The sequence below is a fragment of the Brassica napus genome, chromosome C1 (genome assembly GCF_020379485.1).
Source record: "Brassica napus cultivar Da-Ae chromosome C1, Da-Ae, whole genome shotgun sequence".
In the NCBI taxonomy this organism is placed as follows: Eukaryota; Viridiplantae; Streptophyta; class Magnoliopsida; order Brassicales; family Brassicaceae; genus Brassica; species Brassica napus.
The window spans coordinates 45,676,568-45,704,325 of record NC_063444.1 but is presented as its reverse complement, the minus strand read 5'-3'; the positions used below and the strand labels follow the sequence as shown (position 1 = coordinate 45,704,325).

General features: G+C 38.7%; 3 protein-coding genes across 9 annotated transcripts; 2 read left to right on the top strand and 1 right to left on the bottom strand.

The window, feature by feature from the left end:
• Positions 1 to 1,586: 1,586 nt before the first annotated feature.
• On the bottom strand, positions 1,587 to 2,752 carry LOC106374140 (the record flags this gene model as incomplete). Its single annotated transcript, XM_013814231.2, has 2 exons — positions 1,587 to 2,449; positions 2,662 to 2,752. Coding segments are annotated over 2 exons (186 nt in total), but the record flags the coding sequence as incomplete, so codon positions are not given.
• Positions 2,753 to 11,955: 9,203 nt separating this feature from the next.
• On the top strand, positions 11,956 to 16,463 carry LOC106377559 (polyadenylate-binding protein-interacting protein 4). Of its 2 annotated transcripts, none has more exons than XM_013817821.3 (15): positions 11,956 to 12,217; positions 12,555 to 12,697; positions 12,779 to 12,934; positions 13,036 to 13,172; positions 13,312 to 13,496; positions 13,864 to 14,047; positions 14,141 to 14,353; positions 14,428 to 14,555; positions 14,640 to 14,700; positions 14,825 to 14,855; positions 15,209 to 15,459; positions 15,539 to 15,682; positions 15,771 to 15,863; positions 15,990 to 16,070; positions 16,183 to 16,463. In XM_013817821.3, exons 2-15 carry the CDS (start codon positions 12,577 to 12,579, stop codon positions 16,210 to 16,212), a joined length of 1,815 nt encoding a protein of 604 aa, XP_013673275.2. In that variant the 5' UTR covers positions 11,956 to 12,217; positions 12,555 to 12,576; the 3' UTR covers positions 16,213 to 16,463. The 2 variants fall into 2 exon arrangements, with proteins under 2 accessions (XP_013673275.2, XP_013673276.2); XM_013817822.3 differs by having other exon boundaries at positions 11,967 to 12,217; positions 12,564 to 12,697.
• A 7,709-nt stretch (positions 16,464 to 24,172) lies between these two features.
• On the top strand, positions 24,173 to 26,459 carry LOC106377560 (nuclear transcription factor Y subunit A-6). 6 transcript variants are annotated; one of them, XM_048744607.1, is made up of 6 exons: positions 24,173 to 24,413; positions 24,856 to 25,144; positions 25,243 to 25,334; positions 25,444 to 25,503; positions 25,625 to 25,795; positions 25,886 to 26,459. In XM_048744607.1, exons 2-6 carry the CDS (start codon positions 24,859 to 24,861, stop codon positions 26,153 to 26,155), a joined length of 879 nt encoding a protein of 292 aa, XP_048600564.1. In that variant the 5' UTR covers positions 24,173 to 24,413; positions 24,856 to 24,858; the 3' UTR covers positions 26,156 to 26,459. The 6 variants fall into 6 exon arrangements, with proteins under 6 accessions (XP_048600564.1, XP_013673280.1, XP_013673283.1 ...); XM_013817826.3 differs by having other exon boundaries at positions 24,856 to 25,153; positions 25,619 to 25,795; XM_013817829.3 differs by having other exon boundaries at positions 24,174 to 24,413; positions 25,619 to 25,795.
• Positions 26,460 to 27,758: the final 1,299 nt, after the last annotated feature.

Genomic DNA, 27,758 nt, shown 5'->3' with positions numbered 1-27,758 from the left:
AAAGTTAGTTATTTATAAGAAAAATAATATTGCTTTTACAATTTTATTTTATTTAGACTTTTAAAAAAAGAAAATTACTTATTTTATAATTATTTTCTTTAATATTTTTCATTAAACGTTTTCTTGTATTGGTAGGATACAATAATTCGTTTTGGTTTAAAATTTGTATAAAATTAATTTATTTTTGATAAAATTTTCTGTTTAACGAATTTTATATTTTGTCTTATACGTACAAACACATATTTATCATATTTTTCATATTCACACATACTTATATACGACAACACATCATAATTGAAAAAAATTGTGTTAGCATAATAAAATGTAATAAGATTATAAGAAAAATTGAGTTGTATCGAGAAATTAAAAGAAAATACCTAGGTAATATTTTTTCGTAAATAATATTTTGTTTTTTGAAAATAATATGTGGAAGCTAAAACCTAAATATAGTTGTGAAATATTTGTAGCTATTTTTTGTTTATAAATTATTAACATACAATTATCTATAAAAATGAAAGTTTGTTATTTATAGTAAAATAATAGTAATACTTTTAGAATTTTCTTTTGTTTAGGCTTTACAAAAATAAATACTACATATTTTATAGTTAGTTTTACTTTATGATTTTTATTAAATAATTTATTGCACTTGTAGGATTTTATAATTCGTTTTTTCTAGATTTGTTTTAGTTGATATTATTCTTTTACAATTTTCTTTCTTTATTATCTTTAAAAACAAAATTTCTATTTTTTAAACAAATAATTACTTTCAAATAACTTTTTACAATTATCTACTTGTTTAGGGTTTAAAAAATAAAAATTACTATCCAATCATTATAACAATATATAATTGTAAAAGACTATGTAATAGCAATATAATAGTAATACATTTACAATTTTCTTTTGTTTAGGCTTTTAAATAAGAAATATTACTTATTTTATAGTTAGTTTTACTTTTTGATTTTTTATTAAATAATATCTTGTATTTGTAGGATTTTATAATTTGTTTTTTTAGATGTTTTTTTAGTAAATAATTTTCTTTTACAATTTTATTTCTTTATTATCTTTAAAAACGAAAATTATATTTTTTAACAAAAAAATTGTTTCAAATAACCTTTTACAATTATTTACTTGTTTAGGATTTAAAAAAATAAAAATTACTATCCAATAATTTTAACAATATATAATTGTAAAAGACTATGTAATAGTAATTGTTCTTTTCCAAAATCTTAAAAAGAATCGTAAAAAGATATTTTTGGAATAATAACTTTTATTTTCTAAATCTCTTTTAAATCCTAAGAAAATAGATCATATTTTTGACACATGTCGAAATCTTAAAAAATTATTGACACATGTAGCTATTATATTAATTAGCAATTTTGAAAAACCAGGTTTTATATAATAAGATATGGTATATATATATATATATATATATATATATAATATCATTATATCCGTTCCTTTTAAAGTAAGATATCCAGCAAAGAATAAAACTGATTGTTCTTTTAGGTTTTATTTTTATAGGGGAAATAGAGCTATGAAGCCGTGCAAAATATAAACGCCCTGATCAGAGATTGACACGTGCGTTGTTGAATGATTCTGGCTGTCTGATTTTGCACCCACGAAAAGAAAAAGGAAACCAAATTGCAAAGGAAAAAAAACTAATCGGGTATGCCTTATTGTCAAGTAAAAAATTTCTCAACTACGTCATGTTTACTTTAACACGATCAAAACTATCCAGAGTATAAAAATGTGTCTATACACCAAGTTTATGTTAATATATACCACATATATAAAATAAATAAATATATAATGTCAACATCATAATTTGGTTAAATTGATTTTAATCAATATTAAAGAGGCCAATCTGTAATATATTAAAGTTAACTCCAAATTAAAAAATCCGAACCGACCCAAATCCTTTACCCACCCGTGTCAACTTACATCTTTTGTTACGGTTCTCAGTTACAAGAATCAGGGTTCATACCAGAAAAAGTCGATTAGGAGAAAACATAGGTGACATATTGAGAAAAAAGGAAGGAGTTGAGATTTAAATTATTTTTTTTATTCTTTACTTGCAATGGATGGAGTTTTTTTTTCAAAAATTGTCAATATTAAAGTTACAAATTAATACACGAAGTATTGTTACTGCAACTGAAATTTAAGTTGTGCTTAGTAGGTTAGAAATATTTGAAAATTTTATGAACATTGACGATTTGATTCATCTGTAACTCTTCAGAACTCTTCATGATTCATTTGGTTATACTTATATATACACACAAATCAACAACTTCCAAAACACCAGATGGCACGAGAGCTACTAACTTAAACGATTCCAAAACTCAAGAAAAAGCTCATCACATGAATCCAACAAGAGGAATGGCAACCTCGGCATAACTGTTGCGGCGACTATCATGATCTGCCGGAAGTGCCGGGGGAGACTTACGGAAAGCTTCTTCCAGTGGCGGAGCAAGACAAAACTTTCAAAAACCATATAATATCTTAATATTCACTATAAAATTTATATAAATTGAACTTAATTTAATAGGGGCAGTAAAATAAAATTTTACTACAAAAACCATATAATATCTTAATATTCAATGAAAAAAATAATTATTTCAGTATTTTATATGGGGCAGTTGCCTCCTTTACTCCCTCCGCCACTGGCTTCTTCTACTGATTCAGCCACATTGGCTACAAAAAAGACGGCAGTCTCCACTAATTCGGTGCAGATCTCGAGCTTTTGAGACAATATATTGTGTTTGATTTATAGGAGAAAACTGAAAAATGTACTTTTTGTGTATTGCGCTTTTGAGGTATGCGTTTCTTCTATCTATGTTTTCGCGTCTCAAGAGCTTTTGTCTTTGTGAGGTTGTTAAGTTCGTAGATATGATCTCTCTCCTCTCCAATCACTCTTACTCACAATTTGTAAAATCGGTACTCAAAATACTCAGAACTCAACGATGAATATGATTACAACGTTCGATCAACTCACGTTTAGCTAAAGAAGCCTAAGATCTCATGACGATATTAGGGGAAAGTCTCATAGCGACTTCACAACAACTTTAAGCATGCCATACAAATGACTCCTTATTTCGAATATAAAGAAAAATATATTTTAAAGTTGCGAAGCAAAGCCTCTGTCCAACTCCGAGTCTTTGCTTCTACTCTTTCCCGCCAGTCAACCTGTCACGTTGACTTCCTCTGTTTCTCCTCCTCATAACTCTCTATGTTTCTTCTTCCTGAAGTTAACCCTCTGCATCGTATCAGTACCCCACCCAATCAAACTCAGCTTGTCCTCAAGCTGAAATTCCGGAAATTGCTTCTTTAATTCCTAGCCTGAGACACAAGAATGCTCATGATCCGTAAGACCCGTCCATTTCACTAGCACCTCCAGACGCCCATCATCAGTATTACACGTATCCAACACTTGTTCAGGCTCGACCATCAGCTCCCCCGACAACCCAAAAGATGAAGGAAGTGAAGTAGCCTGAAATGAAGAGCCCAACGCTGGTTTCAACTGCGACACGTGGAACACCGGGTGTATCTTACAACCGTCAGGAAGCTTCAAACGGTACGCAACCTTGCCGATCTTCTCCAACACTTCAAACGGTCCATAGAAACGAGCAGACAGTTTATGACTTAACCTCCGAACCACTGACTGCTGTCTATACAGACGTAACTTCAGGAAAACCTTCTCCCCAACCGCAAACTGCACATCCCGGCGGTGTTTATCAGCCGAAGTCTTCATCACTTCATGCACTCGCGACAAGAACATCGTCAGCTCCTTCAACATCAAGTCTCGTTCACGAAGTGACTGCTCCAATTCAAAGTTCGCCGTAGAGCCATCTTCAAACGCCACCAGCGCAGGCGGGTCACGACCATACACCACCTTAAAAGGTGTTATACCAATATTCCGCCCAGCTCAGATATGATCCCCATTTCTTCGGGTGTGAAGAAGCAAAACAACGGAGATAGGTCTCCAGAGATCGGTTGATCACCTCGGTTTGTCCATCCGTTTGAGGATGAAACATGGTACTATACTTCAACTTAGTACCCGCCAGTTTGAAACAATCCTTCCAAAACGTGCTCAAGAAGATCTTGTCCCTATCCGAAACAATGGAAGAAGGAAAACAATGCAGCTTCACCACTTCTGAGACGAAGAGGGCTGCAACGTCCGCAGCCGAGAAAGGATGGCGCAACCCGAAGAAATGCGCATACTTGCTGAGGCGATCCACTACCACGAAAATCATGTTGATGCCTTTCGAAGCAGGGAACCCTTCAATAAACTCCATACTCAAGTCTTGCCAAAAACGCGTCGGAATATGAAGTGGCTGCAATAAGCCCGCATGTGATTGAGTGGATGTCTTGTGGGTCTGGAAAACTCCACACTGCGCGACATATTGCTTCACAGTCGACTGCAATCTTTCTAGTGAAAACAAGACTGAATACGCTTCAGTGTTTTAAAGACTCTAGAATGTCCTCCGCTCAGTCCATCATGAAACTTCTGGAGCAACAGAGGGATGAACCGTGATGTATGAGGAATACACAAGCGTTTCTTATACCAAACACACCCATCAACTACGGTGAACCCTTTCTTCACAATCTCACCAGCTATCAACTGTCGTTTAAGCGTCTGAATGTAATCACAATGCTCAATTTCTTCATAAATGTCTTGCAACTGAGTCACATTTGGAACACTCAAAGATAGGAGGAAGCTACTATCCTTTTCCTCATTGGATTGCATTTGGCGCGAAAGACCGTCAGCCGCCTTGTTGTCGATGCCCGACTTGTTAACGATATCAAACTGAAACCCAAGCAATCTCGACAACCAACGTTGATACTCAAGAGAAACTTCTCGCTGCTATAATAAGAACTTTAGGCTTTTCTGATCAGTATGAACAACGAAACGCTTGCCCATCAAGTAATGTTTCCACTTCAAGACTGCCATCACAATGGCCATAAGCTCCTGTTCATAAATTGACTTCAACTGTTCTCGAGGTGTAAGGCCATAGCTAAAGTAAGCCACAGGTCGCTTCTTCTGCATCAGGACCGCACCCAAACCAAACCCGGAAGCATTTGTTTCTACCACAAAAACTTCATTAAAATCAGGGAGAACCAGCACCGGCGCTTGAGTCATAGCAATCTTCAACCTGTCAAAGGCGGCCTGCGCATACTCTGACCACAAAAACAGCTCCTTGCGCAAAAGTTCCGTCAAATGCTTAGCAATAGACCCGTAACTCTGAACAAGCGACGGTAGTATCCCGTAAGCCCCAAGAAACCTCGTAATTGCTTGACAGAGCGAGGGGTAAGCAATTTCGTCATTGCTTTGGTCTTAGCAGGGTCCGTAGCAACCCCTTTAGATGAGATGATGTGCCCTAAGTAATCAATTTGTTGCTGACCAAACGAGCATTTTTTTAGATTCGCAAAGAACTTCTACTCAGCAAACAAGGTCAGCACCAATCGCAAATGCTCCAAGTGTTCCTCCATCGACGAGCTATAGACCAAAATTTCATTAAAGAATACCACCAGAAAACGTCGCAAGTATGGTCTGAAAACATCATTCATCAGAGCTTGAAACGTGGCAGGGGCATTCATCAAACCGAATGACATCACCAAAAATTCATAATGCCCATCACTAGTGCGGAACGCTGTCTTCTCAATGTCTCCCTCCTTCATTCGTATCTGATGATAGCCAGAACATAGATCGAGTTTGGAGAACACAGCAGCCCATGTAACTCGTCCAAGAGTTGGTCGATCATCACAATCAGGTACTTATCAGCCATTGTGACTCGATTTAAGGCCCTATAATCAACACAAAAACGGCTCGTATTATCCTTCTTCCGAACCAGCAAGACAGGGCTTGAGAAGGGAATGCAGCTTAGACAAATTATGCCTGATTGTAGCATCTCTTGAACCAGGACATCCATCGCTGCTTTACTTGCTTGAGGATACTGATAGGGCCGCACCGAAACATAAGTAACCCCATGCTGCAAGATAATCATGTGCTCGCGGCCACGTACCGGAGGTAACCCCACATGAACCTCAAAGACACGTTGAAACTGATCCAACAACGCTTGTAAAGGTGGGTGCGTCACCTCGGACTGAACCTGTTACGTACACAGTTCCCCCTCAATAACTGTAGACAAAGCAGAACACGACATTGCTTGAGCTCCACACCCCTTGGAGTGTAACGTAGGATCTCCTCGTAAAGTGACCTTCTGCCCCCTATGAAAGAACGGGAACTCATGCCGCTCCCAATCCACCAAACATTTCCCCAATGTCCTCAACCACTGTACTCCCAAGATCATGTCTGCTCCTCCCAACTCGAGAGACACAAAATCAGTGGTAAAAGATGCATCTTGAACCGAGAATGCAACCTGACGACACAACCCCAACGAATCAACCACCACACCAGTACCTATCAACACTTGAAAACGACATCCATAAAGTAACGATAGCTTCGCTGAAGTGATGACATGAGGAGCGATAAAGTTATGAGTGGCTCCACTGTCAATCATGATGGTAACATCCAAATCACCCACATGGCCACTCAGTTTGGTTGTAGTAGGTGTATCCACTCCCAAAAACGCATTCATTGACAACACCATCATCTGCTTCTCCGGAGCATTCGCTATCTCCTCCCATTCCAACCAATTGTCATCCAAAACCTCCACTTCATAGCTATTGATAACCGTTCACACCTGCAACTCCTTATTGGGACATTCATGTGTCTTCGAGTAAGGACCCTTGCACTTAAAGCATATACGATCACGGCGCATCGCATCCAGTTCAGCGTCAGTGTAACGCTGCCTTGGATGTCCTGAACCCGTACGAGTAAACACACGATCACCAGTGTTCTGTGGTTTGCTCTGGCCTATACTGTACTGTGATCCTCCTGACTTCTTACCACGACTGTCCGATGAGCCAGCTTCACTCATAGACTTACAAAAGACACTATCTTCCATGCCAATCATGGCAGCTATATGCTGAGTCAACCCCACCGGTTCTTTCATCTTAATCACCTCCCTCATCTATGGCTTCAATCCATTAAAGAACACATGGGTAAGGTTGCGTTCATCCACTCCAGTAACAATAGAACACAACTCCTCAAACTCTTTGACATAATCAGCAATACTCCAGTTTGTTTCAACGAAAACCACCTCTTCCCCGGCTCATCCTCAATACATTGCCTAAAACGAGCAACCAACCTCTGCTTGAACTGCATCCAATCAATGAACGGATCGTTCTCCATCTCGCCATTAAACCAATTCAAGACATGACCCTCCAAGCTCAAAGAAATGAGTTGTAAGCGTTCCAATCCATGAAAGTTCCCAAAGCGAAAGTATTTCTCCACTCTCGCGATCCACCCAAAAGGACTAGTCCGTCGAAAGATGGCATGTCGATATTTTTTAGCAAGTTTTCTCGAGATTCACAAAAAGAAGGTGGAATTTGTGAACCACTTGGGCGCGAATGATCAACTCCGCAAGACGAATGACCGATCGGTGAAGGAATATCCGGAGACATCGCAACTGCCTTCCCTTGAGCCTTCGACGACACCTGATTCGACTCCATTCGCGTCAGAATCTGGGTGATCTGATCAAAACGCCGATCCACCTAATAGAAGCTCTTCTCGTAAGCTCCCAACGTCTGATCTATCTCCAGTAAGCGATGATTCACCGTCTCAGCATCCTTCGTAACACGTCTCCACTCCGCCTTCAAAAACATCAAGTCGTGTGAAAACTCAGCCACAGTCTCGTCATACTCTGACGAAATCACTCCTGAATCCTCCATGAAAGTCGGTAAGCTCGCCACGTCACAACGCACCAATTTGTTAAGTTCGTAGATATGATCTCTCTCATCTCCAATCACTCTTACTCACAATTTGTAAAATTGGTACTCAAAATACTCAGAACTCAACGATGAATACGATTACAACGTTCGATCAACTCACGTTTAGGTAAAGAAGCCTAAGATCTCATGACGATCTTAGGGGAAAGTCTCATAGCGACTTCACAAAAACTTTAAGCATGCCATACAAATGACTCCTTATTTCGAATATAAAGAAAAAATATTTTAAACTTGTGAAGCAAAGCCTCTGTCCCACTCCGAGTCTTTGCTTCTACTCTTTCCCGCCAGTCAACCCGTCACGTTGACTTCCTCTGTTTCTCCTCCGCGTAACTCTCTCTGTTTCTTCTTCCTGAAGTAAACCCTATGCATCGTATCAGAGGTCTTACTTGCAAAAGCCGAGTTATATTTATACACGTTCACGTCAAGCCGTAATATGTTTCCCCTTTTCTTTCTCTCAATCTATCACCTATGTTTCTTCCTAATCATTTTTTTCTGATATGAACCCTAATTTTTGAAATTGAGGATTGAAACTAGAGAGGTAAGTTGATACAGGTGGATAAGGAATTTGGATCGGGTCGGATTTTTAATTAAGAGCTAACTTTAATATATTACGGATTGGCTTCGTAACTTTGATTAAAATCAATTTAATCCAATTGTGATACCACCATATATTTATTTACTTCGTATATGTGGTATGTGTTAACATAAATTTGGTGTAGTTCTATAAACATTTTTATACTCTAGATGGTTTACATCGTATTAGTAGAGTAAACATGGTGTATCTGAAAAAACTTTTTCCTATTGTCAATTTTCTCAATTACAAATTTTAAATATAATTCAAGACAGTCGCTTTGGGGAATGTTTTGACATGATAATAGTCAAGAACTGGAGATTACTATTTTTATCAGTCATAATTCAAATAGTACGCAAAACCCAAAAAAAAATGAACGAGTGTGTATGTATATGTATATCTGTCAGACTCTCATCTCCGTCACAGGAGCGAGTGGAGCAACGGGCGAGAATTAACTACACTGTTGAATTTGTTACCAACACCATTTTATCCCTTTCTTTTTTTTTCCGTCAAGTTATTATTTTATTAAAAGTTACGGGCCAAGCCCAATGGCCGAAGCCCAAATACAAAAGCCCACAACACTAAACGGGCAACCAAACAAAACAAACGAAACCGTAAGCCGACAAGGCTACACCGGCCCAAGAGAGAAAGGGTGATGTCGGCCGCCTTCACGCGAACCGCACCAACTCAACAACCACCTTAGAATCGCCTATCGATTCACTACGCTTCACCGGAGCCCATAGACTCCTCACCTTTTTCACCACGAACGCCAAACCTCCCAGGACCGCCTAATGTCAGAGAGAATCAATCGATACCGAGATCTCATCCGCCAGAATTCAATACGAGGACCAAGGAGGAGGCTTCGCTCAAGCAACAACCTTTACTCCGGATACCTTCCATCATCCTACGACGAGAAACTCATCCAACAAACCTGAACCCAACTTGACTTAAACGCAAGAAACTAAGATAGAAGCCTTAAAAAATACATAGAAAAGGAAATAGGAAACCACTTGCCGGCGGCTTAAGGCACAGGACCACCTTCACACCCCGGAGACTATTTTCCTTGCTTTTACATCATGTCGGAGGTCTTTCTCAAACCATCGAGATATCCCCCGACACAACCAAACTTCCAACCACTACCCGCACTGTCAACACGCGGAAGAGATCAATCGAAACACGAGATCATCTCCGCCTTTGAACCGCTTAAAACCCTAGACGTGCGTATCGATAACCACCTAATTGTTGACTTGACCAACTTCACCTCAGCAGAGAGCTTCATCATCAAACCGAGAACTCCTCCGCCCTGACCCAGAACCACCTAGACAGTAACCACTTCTAGTTTCGCACTAAACGAACAATAGTAACCTTAACCCAAAAGCTTCGGGTTTCTCATCGGCAGCGCGGATCTATGAAAGCATCCGCACTCCGTCACCAAACCGGCGAAGGTAAATCTAAGGAAGACTCCCTTCCCGGGAACTTGAACCGGCGTCGGCGGAGCTGAAGGAGCCTCCACCCCCCGGAGAAAAGCCGGCGACAACGGATCTGTGGTAGCCTCCATCTCCCGGAACCACAACTCGAACATGCAATCCGATCTTCTCACGCCACGGCCTCCACGCGAGCGCGTCGTCCCTCCAAGCGAGGAAACCACCTTGGATGATGGCTCCAATCCAGAGCTTCGACAAGGCACTAACGAAACCACGCTTTCACTGCCATCGAGCTCTCTGTTCATTCCACCGTTAAAGTCCTTCTCTTTACCAAACACGACACTCTCCGCAACCGAAACCGACCTCGACGACCCATCGCCACCAGACCCTCGAATCGACTCGTGATTTTGGGAATTAGGGTTATGGTCCGACCCTCTTCCTCTCTCCGCTGCTTTCTCCTTTTACTTGAGCGAATCACGACAATCGGAGGAGGCTTCTTCTGTAGACGATGTTGCAGGAGCACCATCTGACTTCAGCGCCGAGGGCGGTTAGGGTCTCGATGAGGACGTCGGTTTGGATGGTCATGTGGAGAGATCCGGTGATTCTATCGCCTTTGAAGGGCTGAGATGGGCCGAACTCGGTACGGCAAGCCATGAGTCCGGGCATCTCGACCTTGGCGAGTTCGAGCTCGAGACGACCGAAGTCGCCGCGGAGAAGATCTTTTTTTTTACTACTCTACCATTTTATCCCTTTCTCTCTCTTTTTTTTTTACTAAAACAAAACTTATTCGATTAGACAAAAAAATTACAGCAATGAATGATCAGATCGGATACTGAAAATATTATTAATTTTTTACCATTGCCACGTGAAAGATCACTGTTTTCTCTTTGTTTTATATTTTGTATTTTTGTTGCTTTGTCGTTCCTTTTCAATGTTTTCCACTGTATCTTTGTTCTTATATAGCTACACCTATATTAGCTCCCATATTAATATGACCTATCTGTTATAAGTAAAACACCTCACAAAGTCACAATGATCTCTGTTTTTGGGACCAAATTCTGTTCTCTCCCACGTTATGTATCTAAATCATTTATTTTTCGTAGTTAAGTGTCAATTACTAGTATTCAAAAGTCAAAACTAAACGTTGCATGTCTGAATTATAATTTCAATACAATTTGTTTTTGTTGCAGTTTCATATTTATTATTTTTCTTAAATACTTATTATGCGCCACCCTCCCCCAGTCCCCCCCCCCCAAGTTTTTTTCCGAGCCATTTAACATAAAATACGTAACATTTTATGCATGTTTCTTTAAAAAAAAACATTGTATTCATGTCGTCGGTGTTGGAACTCAATTCAAAACCCTTCCCGAGTCTCTTCCTTTTTGTATGGTCAAGTAATATACATGTTGGGTTATCTACGTTCAAGACGATTTTTGCTTGCTTTATCAGCTATTGTCATTACTCATTAGTATTTTAGTCCTAGCTTTATGGTGACAAGTACTATACTCCACCTTCGATCTTGCAAAAGGCATAAAGTGGGATTAATCTTAAAGCAAGTCATGATGAGACATGTAACGAAGCATGTAATCTTATAGATTCAAGCTTCTTACAATAATACATTAACTAATGATTTTGAACTTTATGGAGTCTTTTTCCAACTAAGCCTATCAATACTTTTTGCCCCTCTCCCCCACCTTTCTGTCTCCTTCAATGCTTAAGTACTTCGTTTTTTAAAAATATAAACATTAATCCCATTATTAAGCGAACCATTCGCTGGACAAAGTACATTTCAAAGTATGCTAAACGCTTTGATAAATCTCTTTACTCTTTGCTAATTTATTTCACAAAAGGTAAATTATAATCGAAGGATTGACTTGTTTATATGTGTGTTAAAAGCTGTACAACAATCCTCTTGTTTTCACTAAAAAGCATTGCATCAATGATACATCAGACGTTCTTAATGGCTAAGGTAAATGAACAACTACAAAGTTGGGTCCAAATTCAGTTAATAACCGACGATGAGCCCATTATTTTCTGGGCCCAATATAGTTAATAGCCCGCTCAAATCTAAACCGCCACATGAAGAAGAGACCATGCTAGTTTACCATGCACTTCTCCGTAGCTGATTCATTCCCCCATACATCGATCTGTGCCGTGCGGCTCTTCGCTCTTTTCATCATTTCGCTTCTCGCAATCAGCTCCGATCATTGTCTCCGAATCGTCCACCGCCACTCTCTCCGCGCGAATCTCAGCTCCGTACGGAACCATAACTCGCTCCGGTTGAACCAATCGATCGAGCTCGTCCTTCGTCGGAGCATTTCGTTTTGTAGGTGTGACGGCGAGTTGGTTTTCGGATCGGGATCGAATTTTTGAGGTAGTGAATGAGTCTTCTAGCTCTGGATTTGTATTCCATTCTCCGTGATCCATTGTTCTTCCGCGTTATCGGGGTAGATTTTGGGGGATTTGGTGATTCAGATGGTCGATTTAGGGTTTTGATTCACTGGAATACGTAGTTCAAGCTCGATTACGTTTGAGATCCCTTTGATTGATTGCTGATGTTTGTATCAATGCCTTTGCGTTATTGATTTGTTATTCTCTGATTGTAATTACGTTTTTGTTACTTAAGAGTTAAGATTATACGCCTTGTTTGTTGTTTGTTCCCATGCTTTTAGATCTATTTGCTTTTTCTTTTAACTCCCTTCCTTTGTTAGTTTGAACAGTTTTGAGGCTGCAATGAATATGCAACCTGGTCTTCCGTCTAAGGCTTCAACAAATGGATCTCCCTACATAAGAGGGGAAAGAGAGGGAGTTCTGAATAAGGCCAAGTCTATAAAGTCACATCCTGCAAATGCAGGTGTGCTGTTGATAATACTCTGTGATATATCTGCGACATCATGTTCTGAGTTCTTATGCTTTTTAATATATATATATTCAGCATCCAATGGTGAAGCTGGAAGTTTGAAGGGGGATTCACGCGATGGTTTAGTGTACCTCACAACGTGTAAGATTGGGCATCTTGTGGAAGTGCATCTGAAAAACGGATCGGTTTATAGTGGTATATTTCATGCTGCTGACGTGGAGAAGGATTTTGGTGAGGCTTTGAATCAGAATTTACCTTAGATATGTGAATGTGAAGCATAGAAGTACGTTACCTTTTTCTTGCTATTTTATGATTTTTTTTTGAACTACCAGGAATCATTCTAAAGATGGCATCCTTGATTAAAGATGGTGGTTTACGAGGGCATAAAACCCGTTCCGAGTTTGTCAGAAAGCCACCTTCCAAGACATTCATTATTCCTGCTGATGAACTTGTGCAAGTTATAGCTAAGGTGTGCTTGCTTTTATTAGTTACATGCGAACTTTTTTTTTCTGTTTTAAGTTTATGCCAATGCGTTACATGGCACTATGGCAGGGTCATTACGTTGAGATTTGACATTTTAATTCCTTGTATCTTGATGTTGGTGTTAGGATCTCTCCATATCTAGTGACGGCATGTCGAATGCCGTTCAGAGTGAGAAGTCGGGGGAGCTGTTAACGGACTCTTCTATATCAAAATCGTTTCATACTGACCAGGGAAGAGAGCTAAAACCCTGGATACCTGATGGGGATGTTCCTCAGGGTCTGGATAATGTGTTTGATGACCCTTGGAAAAGGTATATATATATATACACATTTGAATTTCTTGCAATATTTTTTGGATGCTTGATATGTTGATTTGTTAACTAGATCCTTAGACCATTATTTCTTAGCTTAACGATGTATGCGGGAGAATGGTGGAAATGAATAGATTATTTTTTTCGTGATTGCACTTTGTCCTGGTTATGATATTCCTTTTGGAGAGCTATGATATTTCTATCTCTCTGTTGAACTAGTTTTTTTTTTTAGTGAAAAGCATATTAGCATATTGTGGGGAAGAGCCTTGGTGAATGTCCATAAGTTTAGGAAGACTATTGTTTCCACATCTCTCATAACATGACTATTTACAGGTAGCATGCTCAGCTGATACGTTTTTGTTTGTAGGGGTAGGGGGTGGGATCAGTTTAAGGTGAATGAGTCACTGTTTGGAGTCAAGAGCACTTTCGACGAGGAAATCTATACCACAAAACTTGACAGAGGTATTCGGACTAGAGAGATGGAAGAGAGAGCCCAGAGAATCGCGAGAGAGATCGAGGGTGAAAATACCCGAGATCTTCATGTAGCAGAGGTAATTTTTGGCGGTTTTATTTGCACAGCCTGATCCCTACGTTTTTTTGTTGTTATTATATAAATGCATATTTCTAATTGCTCATGCCTGCAGGAAAGAGGCTTTCAGCTTAATGAGAAATTTGATATTGACGAGGAATCTAAATACTCAGCTGTCCTTCCAGTTGATGCATTTGATGATAGTGGGTTTGATGAGGAGGACGACGAATTACTGGACACTTGCAACGATGAGACTTTTGGTGGTTCATCTACTTCTACTGTCCAGAAGCCAGCTTCTTCTAGTGGCAAGGGATATGAAGAATTACGGGTACGGTTGAGTTCTTTTTTTGATAATAGTTTCTTGCAGAACAATTGTTGATATTGACATTCATTTTCATTCAGGCTGCCAGTCAGCCTTCTCGGAATAATACAAGTGTAGATCAAAGCTGCTCGATATCTGATGATCACGCTCAGCACCTTCCCTCTGAACAGCGATCCAAAGATTTTAATGCCCCAGGCAGCAGTATCAGGTCATTTTTTTGCCATCACCTTATGGACTGTTAAATCATCTAAAAAACCTTCTCTCACATTAGGAGTTTCTCTTGACAAAACAGTGAGAGCCAGTTGGGTGAGCGAAGAAACAAGAATAATCCAGAGTTTTCCCACAGTAACAGAGTAAATTCACCTCCATGTTGATTATGCGTGTTTAATCAATGATTGCGTTTGGCAATTAAATCCTTGTTCTCTTATTTTTTTTTTTTTAACATTGGTTCTTTGGCTTCCTTTCCTATTTATACAGTCAGCCGAGGAATCAGTTTCTGGTCATGGAGGTATACGCTACTTCTTTCTTTCTTTCTCTCTTTTCTATATTTGTTTATCCGTTTGAACAATTTCATGCTCACAGAGTCTGAACTTGTTTTCCTGTTCTACACGTAGAAATACCTTTTCATTTTTACAAGCATGGCTCACGTTTTTCACTCGGCCTGACACTAATATTTATATTCACGTTTATCTCAATAATGTTCCACTGATGATGGACTCTTTTAAAGTCGCTAAATAGAATCTAGAAAAAGTTGTTTTTGTACGCAAGCAGTGGTTACCTGTTTTAAAACTTCTTCTTTCTAATGAAGAACCAAGTAGTAGGCGTGAGTTTTAAGAAAATATTGTGTGTTTTGGAATATAGATACCAAAGAAGGTGCAAAACTTGGTGGTGGTGGAACCTCGGCGTGGAAGACTGTTGCTGAGAAAGAAAGGCAAGTCAGTGAAGTTTCTGGTAAACCAAAATCTGAAAGCTTTACTGGGCAGTCGGCTTCAAGAAGAAGTTCAGAGAGCCGCCCAGGTCCTTCAACATCAAGTCGTCCTGGACTATCACCAAGCTCATCAATTGGTTCTTTGTCATCATCTGAAAAGTCCACTCTTAATCCGAATGCAAAGGTTTTTTTTATATGATTTGTCCAAACTTGATTTAATTGTTATCTTTCTTAACTAATCAAGAGTCGTTGGGTGTGATCAGGAATTCAAACTGAATCCAAACGCAAAGAGTTTCAAACCAACAGCTGCTGCGCGACCTCAGTCTCCAATGGCAGATGCATCATTCTACTACCCTGCTGCACCTGCACCTGTTCAGCAGATGCCTGGAATGCCTCTTGGTTACGGAGTAAGTTCATTGTGTCGTATACAACCTAAATTCATACTCAAACACAAAGCAAAAAGTCTCTAAAACTCACCATGTAAATAATATGCAGATTCAACCGCAGTATCCAGGACAGCAGCAGATGATATATTATCCTGGCCACCAGCATCCTCAAGCCTTTTATCCTCCAAATGCACAACCCCAGGTATGAATTGACTGACACTAACAACACAAAACACTACCTTATTATAACCATCAGTATTCACAAGAGATCATCGAAAGTAACAAAAAAAAGAAGTGTAACGGTTATGGAATTGTTGTGATGTTTTAGTTTCCGCAGCAGCAGCAGCAAATGATGATGGGTCGTCAGCCTAGGCCGCAAATGGTTTACATGCCTCCTCCGTACCAGCCGGTTAGTTTTATATTCCCTCTTTTTTCTATTTTTTTTTTTGTATTTGTGTTCACAAAGTGTTAAGCTTTTGGATGCTGAGTCTCTCTCGCTCGCTCTCCATGTGTTTTAACAGGACAATCCATATAATCAAGGACGAGAGTAATAACCCGATGGTTGTGATGATGTCTTTTTTTTTGGGAAGGATGTGAACGAACCAACCCTCTGTCTTGGTTTACGTTCTCTCCTTTTTGTTTCTCTCTCTTCCTTGGCCAGTTACTGGAACTATTTTCTCCGTTTTTAAGATTCCCGGTCGGATTTTTATCTCATTTAAGAAAAACAAAAAAAAGAAGCAAAAAACTATCTATTTGTAATATATTTGTATTCTGAAGATATACATATTTTAGAGTTTAGGTCTTTCTCATGTGTCGTCACTGATTCGTTCGCATTTTTGTTTGTGTTTGTGTGCTTTTTTTTTTGAATACGCGTGTTGCTTTTTCAATTTATAGGTGAACTTTAGTTTCTAAAATCAAAAAACTTGCCACTGGTTTAAGAGGAAAAGGAAAAGGCAATTTCAAAGCACGCAAATATATATGAAAAATTCCTTTAGATAGACTTTTTTTTAGTTTTTTTTTTTAAACTGATTTATTATGATTTTACAATTATGATATGAGAAAGATTACATAGACAATTCGACAACCGACAATACTATTTGCCAGATTTATTTGCACCATGTTGAAGATCTCTTGTAAGTTTTTTTTCCGTAGTCTGCATAATTGTTTAATAAATCGCCATCTCCGGGATTTGATCAAAGATGATCAAAAGAGATTTTATTGAAAAATAAATATGGATTTATATTCCTAGGATTAAGTTAATCTAAAACTTATGGTTTATAGTTAAATGGTAGAGTTTTGGGGATAAATTCAAATTTTTAAAAATAAAAAATAAATATTAAAACTTTTAAAATAAAAAAAATTATTCTGATCATTTTATTTTTTGAGTGTTATTTTGTGACAAAAATTTAAAAATTGCTATCCTAGATAATTACCTAAATAAAATGACGAATAGAGTTGTGGGTATGTCTGTTGAGACTATTTGGTGGGCAGCAAAAACTATGTTTAAGATAATCATACCTAGTTTTGCTGATGCACGTATAATTTCTTGTAGCTGTGTTGAGCCATTTGTGTTTTTTTTTCTTTTGATGATTCTCACTCAACATCCGAAAACTAATTTGGCTTTTTCTAAATTCCATTTTCCCTTGTCAAGTGGAGATTCTAACAGTCACTCGAGTTTATTTATAAATTATGATTGCTCACCAATCTTCATCTAGAATTAACCTACAAGTATATTCTATAATAAACGGGAAGAAAAAGGATTCTTCTCTTTGCTTGACTTAATTCCGATTTCTTTTTACGCGAAATAAATTATTAAGTACCCATAAAATAAAATAAAAAAATGGTGTTGGCAACTTCCACCAAGACATTTGATTTAAGTTTTAGGAGTGGGCGTTCGGATACCTATTCGGGTTCGGTTCGGATCTATTCGGGTTTCAGGTTTTCGGGTTCAAAGATTTTAGCCCCATTTGGGTATTTTTGAATTTCGGTTCCGGTTCGATTCGGATCTTTGCGGGTTCGGTTCGGGTTCTGATAACCCATCTAAATTATTTTAAATTTTTTTAAAATTTATTATATACTTTAAATTTCTCAATTTTTTAAAAAATTCATGGTTTGAATATTGTTGGTTTGGTTTGAATATTTCTCATTGATTCTCAATCCAAATATTCAAACCAAACCAATTTATATGTTAATTTTAGATTTTAAACCAAACACCATCGGCTCGGGTTCTGATTCTTAAAATATTAGCATATGTCAAAGTACCTAAAATTAACATATAAATTGGTTTGGTTTGAATATTTGGATTGAAAATCAATAGATATTTTAAGTATTGTTGGTGTTTTGAGTATACTTTAGCTATTTTAGATATGTATTTTTGACTATTTGTATATATTTATAAGTATTTTGGACAACTTAAAAGTATCTTATATATTTTGATGTTCTTAATATATATTAAATCTAAAAATAATTAATATATAAAGGTATATAAATCAATTTCGGATATAATCGGATATCCAAAATACTTCGGTTCGGATCGGATTCGGTTTCGGTTTTTTTAAATATCAAAATTTTGAACCCATCCAGATATTTAATCAATTTCGATTCGGGTTCGATACTACTTTTTCGGATTGGATTCGGTTTTTCGGATCTGGGTGTTTTTGCCCAGCACTATTAAGTTTTTTAAGTCTACTGTTCTTCGGAATGGTTGGTATGGTAAATTGGTATTGGACAATTGGTTTTAAATCTATGCTCAAATAGTCGTTATTTAATTATTGATTCTTAATTATTTTTTATTTAGGTATTATGTTAAAAAATCATATAGAAAAGGGACCCAAAACTCCGACAAAAACTAGGAGACTATAAACGACAAACAAAAAAGGAAGGGGAGTGTCTATGTTGCTTGTGACGTGTTTCATCTCCCAAACACCGGACGTGCCTATCACGCGAGATCAAGAAGCGCGTGGATTTTAGAACAGTAATATGGCGGCTGTGAATAAAATATATTTTCAGAAAACTTTTTTATTCTTCCTTCCTTCTCACTACATTACCACATCAGAACCCAACTTTACACATCCGATTGATATTTTTCTATCGAGTTCTGCTATCTACGGCTCCTAATGGTCTTAATCTACTCGATTTCGTTTGATCTAAAACGATAAAGAAAGCATGCAAGAGAGTATTTGGTCACCCGGAGTTCACCGCACTCTCCTAATGTGGAAGAGCCGCTATATCTCTCCGGAGCTGGATCACCAGCAACTTCACTAGTTCAGCTCAACCCCGAGCTCAGATCACAACTCGATCTCTCTCTCTTAATCTGTGGTGACTCTCTCTATCTTTCTTTCTCGATTCACCTCGAGAGATAGATAGTCTAATGGCTTATAAACGCACCGTTTTACATCACCCACAACACGTGCTACACAGCACGTGATTACTAACTCAAGCCACAAACCGGCTTAAGTAATCTAGGTTCTAATCGATTGATTCGAACCGGTTTACATTCAAATACAAGGACACTCATTCTTCAAATCTCCTCCTTGTCATGTATTGAAATCCTCCATCTTCTCTTGTTGACTATTGTTGCCAACTCCTCCTGAAGCTACTGACTCTAGCTTCAACTGACCGTCTTCTCTTGTTGACACTTCTCATCAACTCTTCTTGAATAAACCCATTCAGCTTTAAAACTTATCTCCTCGGATTAGACCACCTGACTTCAATAACTTACTGCTCCACTATACTCAGTTCTCAGAGATTCTGAGAAACCTCAGAGCCTCTCTCATCTTCCCAACTGGTAAAACTTTCGTAAAATTATCTTCAAGGTTGTACTGAGTTGCAATCTTCACCACGTCAATGATCTTCTCACTCACCAACTCTCTGACAAAGTTATACTTCACATCAACGTGTTTAGTCTTCTCGTGATGCATCGGGTTTCTCAATAATGCAATAGCACTTTGAGAATCACAAAAGACTTCAACTCTATCTTATTCAAACCCCATCTCATTAATAAAACCCCCTTAGTCACATAGCTTCCTTCGAGGCTTCTCCTAGTGCGATCCACTCAGCTTCTGTAGTTGACAACGCTATAGACTTCTGAAGACTCGATCTCCAGCTCACTACATTTCCTCCAACAGTGAATCTCATTCATGTGATTAATCTCCTCTTATCTAGGTCTGCTCCATAATCCGCATCACAATACCCTCTTACTATGAACTGTCCTTCTTTTCTGAATGAAAGCTTCATCTTCGTTGTGCCTCGAACATACCTCAAGATCCACTTGACTGCTTGCCAATGAATCTTGATAGGATTACTCATGAACCAGCACACCATTCCAATTGCATACGCAAGATCAGGCCTGGTTCCAACCATTGAGTACATAAGAGAACCCATTGCACTTTGATACAAAATATTTCTCATATACTCGCCTTCTTCTTTTATCTCCTTCTCAGTGGTTGAGCTTATTCTGAAGTGAGCTCCTAATGGGGTTGAGACGCTCTTGGCTTTGTCCATGTTGAAGTTCTCAAGAAACTTCATAGCATACTCTTCTTGTGATACTGTGAGACTCCCCTACTCTCTGTCTCGAGTAATCTCCATTCCCAATATCTTCTTTGCATCTCCAAGATCTTTCATTTCGAATTCTGAGCTGAGAATTTTCTTCAAACTTGTGACTTCACTCTTGCTCTTGGACGCTATGAGGATATCATCCACATACAAGAGCAGGTAGATGTACCCATTTGCTTCGTACTCCTTGTAGTAAACACAGATGTCATACTCACTTCTAGTGAATCCATGCTTCGTGATGAACTCATCAAATCGTGTGTTCCACTGACGAGGTGACTGTCTCAGACCATACAACGACCTCTTAAGGAGACATACTTTCTCTGGATGTTTCTTATCGACGTATCCTTCAGGTTGTTCCATGTAGATCACCTCATCCAGATATCCATGCAGGAACGCTGTCTTGACATCCATCTGTTGAAGCTCCATGTCGAAGTGAACCAGCATGGACAACATGAATCTGATAGAGACACTTTTTGCAACCGGGGAAAAAATCTCTTGAAACCTACTCCCTCCTTCTGAGCATAGCCCTTTGCAACCAGTCTCCCCTTATATCTAAGATCCTCCACGCCTGCGATTTCAACCTTTCTCTTGAAGATCCATCTACACCCGATAGGTTTCTGGTCTTTCACTCTATCAACAAGCACCCATGTTCCATTTTTGATCAAGGATTCCATTTCTTCATCTGCAGCTCCCGTCCAGAGTTCACTATCAGGATCTTCTAACGCTTCCTGATAACTCTCAGGCTCGGGCCTACCAACATCTTCCGTCATGAGATACGCAAAGCCAGCTATCTCTTCGTCGCCCTCATACACTAGGTAGTCTTTGAATTATGATGGCTGACGAACCTGCCGCTTCTCTCTGTCTCTGACCAACTGATACCCGCTCACATCTTGTTGAGCTGCAGGTGCAGTAGACTCGCTTGATGACTGTTGAGAACCAGACACAGGTTCCTCATTTGACTGTGTCTCTATCTCTTGATCACCATCACTTGTAACATGTTCTCCTGCATTCTCAAAACTCGAATTTTCATTAGTAGATAAAATATTTAAGGGAACAGAGTTACCTGAGTTTGTCTTGTTGATGTCTTTGTACATCAATTCTTCTCGGAAAATGACATTTTTGCTTATGACGCATTTTTCCTCATCCAGAAGCCAAACTCTAAAGTCTTTCACCCCTTCTGGATATCCTGTGAAGACGCCTTTCTTTGATCTTGGATTTAGCTTTCCCTCATTTGAATAAACATACACAATGCAGCCAAATCTCCTGAGCCCTGAGAGATCTGGAAGAGCTGATGTCCACATCTGCTCTGGGATTTTGAACTCAATAGCTGATGAGGGAAGTCTGTTGATGACGTATACAGACGTAGATGCCGCTTCTGCCCAGAACTTCTGATCCAGACCACTCTCGCTCAACATGCTCCTAACCTTGTTCATAATACTCATGTTGAGCCGCTCTGCAACCCCGTTCTGTTGCGGGGTATATGTACACGTCCTATGCCTCACCACTCCTTCATCTTTGCAGAACTGATCAAATCTGTGGTTGCAATACTCAAGACCGTTGTCCGTTCTTAGCTTCTTCACTTTCCTTTCTGACTGCGTTTCAACCATCTTCTTCCACTCGATGAATTTATCGAATGCTTCATCTTTGGTCTTAAGTAAATATATCCACACCTATCGAGACCAATCATCTGTGAATGAGATAAAGTATTGACAGTGTCCCAAGCTCCTTGGAACATTTTGTGACCCCCAAAGATCTGAATGCACGTAGTCTAACTTCTCTTTGGTAACGTGCTTCGCTGGTCCAAAGCTCACCCTTTGAGCCTTGCCTATGATACAATCTTCGCAGAAATCTATATCAGTAATGCTCGCTTTGTCGATGCATCCTTCTTTAGCCAGCACCTCCAGACCTTTCTGACCCACGTGACCAAGCCTACTGTGCCAAAGCTTGGTGGTAGCCAATCTCTCAGCTTCGCACGGTAAGGCTCTTCCTTGAAGTATGTAGAGAGTATCATTTCCTCTCCTTTCTCCCCTCATGATCACAGAACATCCCATAACTATCTTCAGCATACCATCAGAGCCTTTGAACTCGCAGCCTTTCCTTTCAAGAGTTCCCAACGATATCAGGTTCCTTGATATGCCTGGCATGTACCTGACTTCATGTAGTACGAACGTTGTACCATCTGGATTCATGAACTTCACTGATCCTAGACCCTGAACCTCTGTGATGCTGTTGTTAGCCATACGAACCCTGCCCCCTGTAGCTTTCTGAAAATCGATGAACACGTCCTTTCTTGACGTCATGTGGAATGAGCATCCAGTGTCTAGTACCCACTCTTCTGCTTCATTCTACCCTTGTGAAAGATTGACCTCTGATGCTATTAGTCCCACTAGTTCCTGGGCATCATCCCTAGCCATAGACGACTCAGGTTGATTGTGTGACTGAGTCTTTCCTTTGTTCCTCTCTAACCACTGGTAGCATTGCTTCTTGAAATCCCCTTCCTTTCCACATATCCAACAGACTTTCTTCTTATCCACTGACTTGGACCTCGACCTCCCTGATGACTTGCCTCTGTTACTGGACCAGTTTCTTGAATCTGATCTCCCTCGAACATAATGGCCTTCTGAGCTGGGACGAGTTCCTTGATTTCCTTTTATTTGGATTTTGCAGAGCTCGTAACATCTTCTACTTTGATGGCTTCGCACTGTACTTCAAAGTCTCCTTCAGCTGATCATAACTTGTCGGTAAAGCATTCAACAGGAGTACTACCTGAACTTCCTCGGGTACTTAGATACTAAGGTGACTCAGTTCACCAACAATCTTGAGGAAATCATCAACATTCTCATCGATTGATCGTTGATCTTGCATCTTGAAACCGTAGAGTTTCAGCTAAGCATGTACTCTGTTTCGAAGAGACTTCGGTAGGTACAACGCTTCTAGTAATGACCACGTCTCCGCCGCGGTGGTGCATCTATCGATCTTCCTCAGAACATGATCTCCGACGTTGAGAAAGATCATGTTCATCGCTTTCTCACACCATTTTAATCTTGATTCTTCGTGTGAGATCCTCTTCTTCTTGGCCTCAGGATCTTCTTCACCAGATCCGTCTTCTTTCACCTCAGACGTTGAGGTCTTCTCGGCAAGAACGTCTTTCAAGCCTGATACGCTAAGGTAAGCGTACATCCTTCTCTTCCAAAGAGAGACGTCACCATCGCCATCGAATCGTTCGACCTCGAACTTTGTTCCGGTCATCGCTTCACCTCCGAAACCCTAGATCTGCAGATCACTTCCTCCCGTTAGCTGAACCTCAGCTCTGATACCAACTTGTGCGATCTACGGCTCCTAATGGTCTTGATCTACTCGATTTCGTTTGATCTAAAGCGATAAAGAAAACATTCAAGAGAGTATTTGGTCACCCGGAGTTCACCGCACTCTCCCAACGTGGAAGAGCCGCTATATCTCTCCGGAGCTGGATCACCAGCAACTTCACTAGCTCAGCTTAACCCCGAGCTCAAATCACAACTCGATCTCTCTCTCTCAATCTGTGGTGACTCTCTCTATCTCTCTTTGTTGATTCACCTCGAGAGATAAATAGTCTAACGGCTTATAAATGCACCGTTTTACATCACCCACATCACGTGCTACACAACACGTGATTACTAACTTAAGCCACAAACCGGCTTAAGTAATCTCGGTTCTATTGATTCGAACCGGTTTACATTCAAATACAAGGACACTCATTCTTCATGAGTATTTGTACTTCAAAAGAATTTTTCTAATGTTTTAAGTAACTATTATTTCCTCAAGAAGTAACTATTATTTCATAGAAAAAGATTTATTTATAAAGAGTTCACTATAAATTTGCTAAATGGATTTTATTTGGTGAGGAATAAAACAAAAGGAAGATAAGAATGATAAATAATGTAAAACGAATAATGTTAATATTAATGTAACTAGTGTCAGCTAAAAGGTAGTGTTCACAGTGAAATTGTGGTGGAAAGTTGGTATTGCGGAAGAGAGATAAGAGTGAGCTAAAGCTTTCTTCTTTAGCCAATAGCACTCAATATTCAGAGAAAGTGAAAGAAAGAGACCATGTTTTGAGGAAGGAGACATGCATCATCTCAACCTCACATGATTTATATTTTTGATTATTTATACTCTGCTTTGAGAGGAAACAAACCCATTTTTGGGTGATTGGTAGGTAAATAAACGCTTTGTTTTGTCTCTTTTTTTTTGGATATGTTCTGTTTTTTTTCTTGTTCTCGTTTGTTCTTTTGAACTGGATTATTAAAGTTCGAGTGATTTTTGATATACAGTTCTAGGAATCTATGCGATTGATTTCCCTAGTTACTGGTATTGCATGTTCGTGCTTTTTGTGAACGTTTCAATGATTTGATCTGATTTGTTAGTCCGTCGGTTATCAAATTCAGAATCTTTGCTTCCTACTTAGTTTCATAATCGGATCTGATTTTTTTTTCTTTATTTTTCTTAGATCTGTTGTTCTTTCTTTGAATCAAGAACTGTTGTTTTAGATTCGCTTGCAATTGATTTATGACTAGTTGTTTATACTTGACTGGGTTATATTGTCTCTTTTCATGGATATACTATTGTCTGGTGATTAGCTTACTGAAGTAACGTTTCAGATAATGCAAGAGTTTCATAGAAAAGATTCATTGTCTAGTCCTACAACTTCTTGGGGAAACTCTGTGTTCTCTAACTCAAACGTCCAAGGATCATCATCATCAGCCATGACCGATAACAACAACAACAACAACAACACGTTAAGCTTGACTATGGAGATGATGTCTGCCCATTTCCCAGGGATGAAACAAACTGGTTTTCAATTGCAGGGCCATGATGATTCTTCCTCTACACTATCCACTGGAGGAGGAGAATCATCTGGTGACGTTGCAAGTTTGGGGGGGCATAATAGTAATAATCGTTATGGCCACAACTTTGTTACACATAAAGAGCTCACATGCGTTTGCAATGTGTTGTAGCTGATCTATGTGTTCTTGTTTTTGATGCAGGTCACAAAGAAATCGCAGTGAGTCCTAGTGGAAGTCATCCAAAATCAATCTTGTCGAAGGTCTCTCAAAACTCAGCAGCTCCTACTATTGAGGTTAATCTACCAATCATCTGTGACCTTATATACATATATATAAAATCTTTGACCTTATTATAAATGTTGTAAATACAAAACTAATGACGTCTAATCTCTATTCTCTTAGGCTTCTTGGCCTCTACATGGCAATTGTTTCATGTCTTTTCCATATGCATCACAACACATGGTAATGTTTGTTGCATCTTATCACAGTGAAGCCTTCGCTTAAATTGATTTATGATTCAATTAAAAAATATATATATATATATATATTTATGATCAAAAGTATTTTGTTTATGAAGGTGCAGCAGCATCCACAAATTGGAGGGTTGATGATACCTTCTCGAATCCTTCTGCCTCCCTACATTCCAGAGAACGAACCAAGCTTCGTAAATGCCAAACAATACCAAGCCATTCTCCGTCGCAGGCAGCACCGTGCAAAGCTTGAAGCTCAGAACAAGCTCATCAAAGCCCGTAAAGTATGGTTACTAACTCTATAACTAAATACAAGTTTAAGAGGTTTATATCTAAAGAGAGTAACTTAGTCTATGAAACTATATAATATGCAGCCATACCTTCACGAGTCTCGCCACCTTCATGCGTTAAAGAGAGCTAGAGGCTCTGGTGGACGTTTCCTCAACACAAAGAAGCTTCAAGAATCAAAATCTCCTCCATTCTTGGCCACATCGGTCAAGTTCAGACAGAGGGAGATTTTGGGCGTTGCGGTCGGGTCTAGTGGCCCGGAGTTAACTGGGAACAACATGGACATGTTCCAACAAGACCCACAACTAAGATTCTCAGGTTATCCATCAAACCACCATGTCTCAGTTCTCATGTGAGAATAGTGGTGTTGATGAGAAACCATGACGGGAAGTCATCCTTGGCTATTACTGATCTATAAAAAGTGTGTTCTGTCTTTTAATTCTGCTTTCTTCAATCACTACTGCAAAAAAAAAAAAAGTTGAAAATCTTTCAACTAGTTTGTTTGTTATGTTCTTTTCTTTTATGGGATTGTTTATGGTGTGTGGTTGGATTGTTGATACTTTTGGTTTAAACTTTTGTGAATTATGTAATATATAATTATCTATCTGTACAGAACCAGTGTTATGTAATATGTACAACAAATTAATCATTATTTATATATGTATACTGAGTAATTAACAATCAGAGAGACTCGTTAGCTTCCCCATCTGACCATTATTGTTGCTGAAGTCAGACCAGATAGGCAGAAGAAAATTCACATTTTCAATTTGAATTAGTTGGAAAAATGTTTGGTTTTATATGCAGGGTTTCAATAAATTATGTGGAATCAAATCGGTTAGTTTCGGTTTAGGATCAATGTAAAGAGTAAAGACATAAGAGATGGTGGTCAGGTCACAAATGATGGAATATGATTTGCGTATTAGGGTTCTGTCTCAGCCATGACCTGTCCATGTGGAATTGTTTGCGCTGCCGTTTACTCTCTTCACATGTATATCATTCCGGTTTTCTCTTAACCGAGAAAATACAACCCGCTTTGGATCGACTTTAATGTATTGGACTAAAAGAAACATTTTGGGTTTATAAACCCAATGATTTTTCTCTTCTTTACATTTTTGAACCCAAAAGCCTTTGTCAAATATCCCGATATCAGTTTTAGAACAGACACTGATTTGTTATTTTCAAACACATTAGGTTTTAGAACGTTTAACAAAGCCATAATAACTATCAGAGTTCGAATCTCTGTTTTGGAAGAATTATTTACGTTCGTTACAGAATTTTCATGCTAAATAAAGAAATAGATATTCATTATGTGTTGTGTATTTCACATGCAGTAGGTGTTAAAAAAGAAGAAGAAGATATGTGGTTGATTTTTTTTCATCAGTTGGATGGTCGATACAAAAATGACAATTGGTTGGACTTTAACTGCATAAAATTTTATATAAAATTTAGACAGTATATTTTTTTTTAACTTAACTGTATGTATTGTAGTTTTAAAATTTAGTGGTACAACAAAAAAATTTCAACAGTTTAGAACATGATTGGTACTTTTAAAAATTATAAATAAAATTTAAAGGTAAAAACAGTTCCTACAGCCCAACAAATCATCAACAGGTGTCAGAAACCATAGCTAACTTTACAACATGAAATATAGGATTCAACGGAGTCGGACTCCAGTGAAACTCTCTTATAGCTTTTTTCTTGATTTTCTTACTAAATCTGATGCGTTGTATTTTAAAGAACAAAAGTTTACAAATGTTAAGCCAAAGCTAAATTAAGAACATACACTGAAAAACAAACTGAATAAGATAGAGAGAAAACACCGTGTAAACCTTAGTTGCGAGAGTGGTTGTGGCCAGCAGAAGTTCCACATCGGCTACGAGGACCACGTCTTCCATGACTTTTAACTGTTGTCTATTCTAACCTGTGTAGAACTCTTTGTGTTGGTTTAGTTGGCCCTGA